The sequence below is a fragment of the Chaetura pelagica genome, unplaced genomic scaffold (genome assembly GCF_000747805.2).
Source record: "Chaetura pelagica isolate M959 unplaced genomic scaffold, ChaPel_1.0 scaffold659, whole genome shotgun sequence".
Lineage (NCBI taxonomy): Eukaryota > Metazoa > Chordata > Aves > Apodiformes > Apodidae > Chaetura > Chaetura pelagica.
In genome coordinates, this window is record NW_009954496.1 from 104,196 (window position 1) to 105,787 (window position 1,592).

At 54.7% G+C, this 1,592-nt stretch overlaps 1 protein-coding gene across 1 annotated transcript in view; it reads left to right on the forward strand.

The window, feature by feature from the left end:
• SLCO2B1 (solute carrier organic anion transporter family, member 2B1) overlaps positions 1–1,592 on the forward strand; it is a 37,737-nt gene that overhangs the window by 26,571 nt on the left and 9,574 nt on the right. Inside the window, exon 8 of the mRNA XM_010004561.1 lies at positions 599–763. Within this exon, the coding sequence (XP_010002863.1) occupies positions 599–763 (165 nt within the window). The remainder of the gene's footprint in view (positions 1–598; positions 764–1,592) is intronic.

Genomic DNA, 1,592 nt, shown 5'->3' on the forward strand with positions numbered 1-1,592 from the left:
TCTTCTCTTCTCTTCTCTTCTCTTCTCTTCTCTTCTCCTCTCTTCTCCTCTCCTCTCCTCTCCTCTCCTCTCCTCTCCTCCTTCTCTGCTCTTCATCTCTCTCTTCCTTCCCCTTCCTTTCAGACACACCCAGAGCTGCATGACTCTCCTCTCACATTCACTTTCAGACAGGACAGGCTTCCCACTGAAAAATCCTACCTTTTTTGCTTCATCTTTTGCAGCAATTCCCTTCTGGCACTGCCTGACCCACCCCATGGCTCTTCCTGAGCCAGGTGGGCTCAGGATTGTTGCCTTCCCTCCCTCACCCTGGACAATCCAGTGGGACGTGGGATCAGGTGGCTGAGATGGAACCTCCTTTCTTTGCCACCAACCTCAGCACTGAATTCTCACAGTGCCCTGATGCTTCACCCTGACTTTTTAACACCCAGGAGGTCACACAATCAAGCCCTGAACCCTGGAAGCACAAGTTGTGCCCTTCTGGAAACGTGCAGAGTCCACACTGCACATAACCAAAAATAATGTAGGAAAGGGCAGGTTTTTTGCCACTTCCTTGGGGTTAATACTTGGCTGAGAACTTCCTCTCCCCTTCTCCTTTCAGACTTCCCTCTGGTCCTGCTGAGGAACCTGCGTCACCCCGTGTACCTGCTGGTGGTGCTGGCTCAGGTCAACCTCTCTGCCATGGTTGCTGGTTTAGCAACGTTCATGGGCAAGTTCCTGGAGAGACAATTCTCCCTCACGGCGTCCTTGGCCAACATGATCATTGGTGAGTGTTGCTGTCAAGCCTTGCCAGCTGTTGAGCACCTCTTAGGGACCCACCTGGGGCTGCTGGGCTCCTCCTCTTACCTGCAGACACACCTGGCACAAGGTTCTTGGAACCTTGAGGTTCCTCAGCTGCTGTTTCATTGCCTTCCTTTCCATTGCATCCTGAGCTGATGGAATCACAGAGTCATGGAATGGTTTGAGTTGGAAGGGGCCTTAAAGATCATCTAGATCCAACCCCCCTGCATGGGCAGGGACACCTCCCAGCAGCCCAGGCTGCTCCAAGCCCCATCCAACCTGCCCTTCAACACCCCCAGGGATGGGGCAGCCACAGCTTCCCTGGGCAACCTGGGCCAGGCTCTCCCCACCCTCACAGCCCAGAATTTCTCCCTCCCATCTCAGCTCCAGCTCCCTCTGCCAGCTGGAAACCCTTCCCCCTGCTCCCATCCCTCCCTGCCCTTGTCCCAAGCCCCTCCCCAGCTTTCCTGGAGCCCCTTCAGGCACTGGAAGCTGCTCTAAGGTCTCCCTGGAGCCTTCTCTTCTCCAGGCTGAACACCCCAACTCTCCCAGCCTGGCTCCAGAGCAGAGCTGCTCCAGCCCTCTCATCATCTTTATGGCTTCCTCTGGCCTCATTCCAACAGTCTTTTTTTCTTCTTCCAGTCCCTCCTTTGGCAACATCCAGTGACAGAGCAGTAAGAAGCAGCTGCCTTTTCCTGCTGCCCAAGAGTGGGAGATGAGGCTGGGCAGACTCACAACAAAGCCTCAGCAAGGCTGTCACCTCCTTTCTTCACTCTCCTCCCTAATTATTCTGTCCCCTTACATGGTAACAGGGG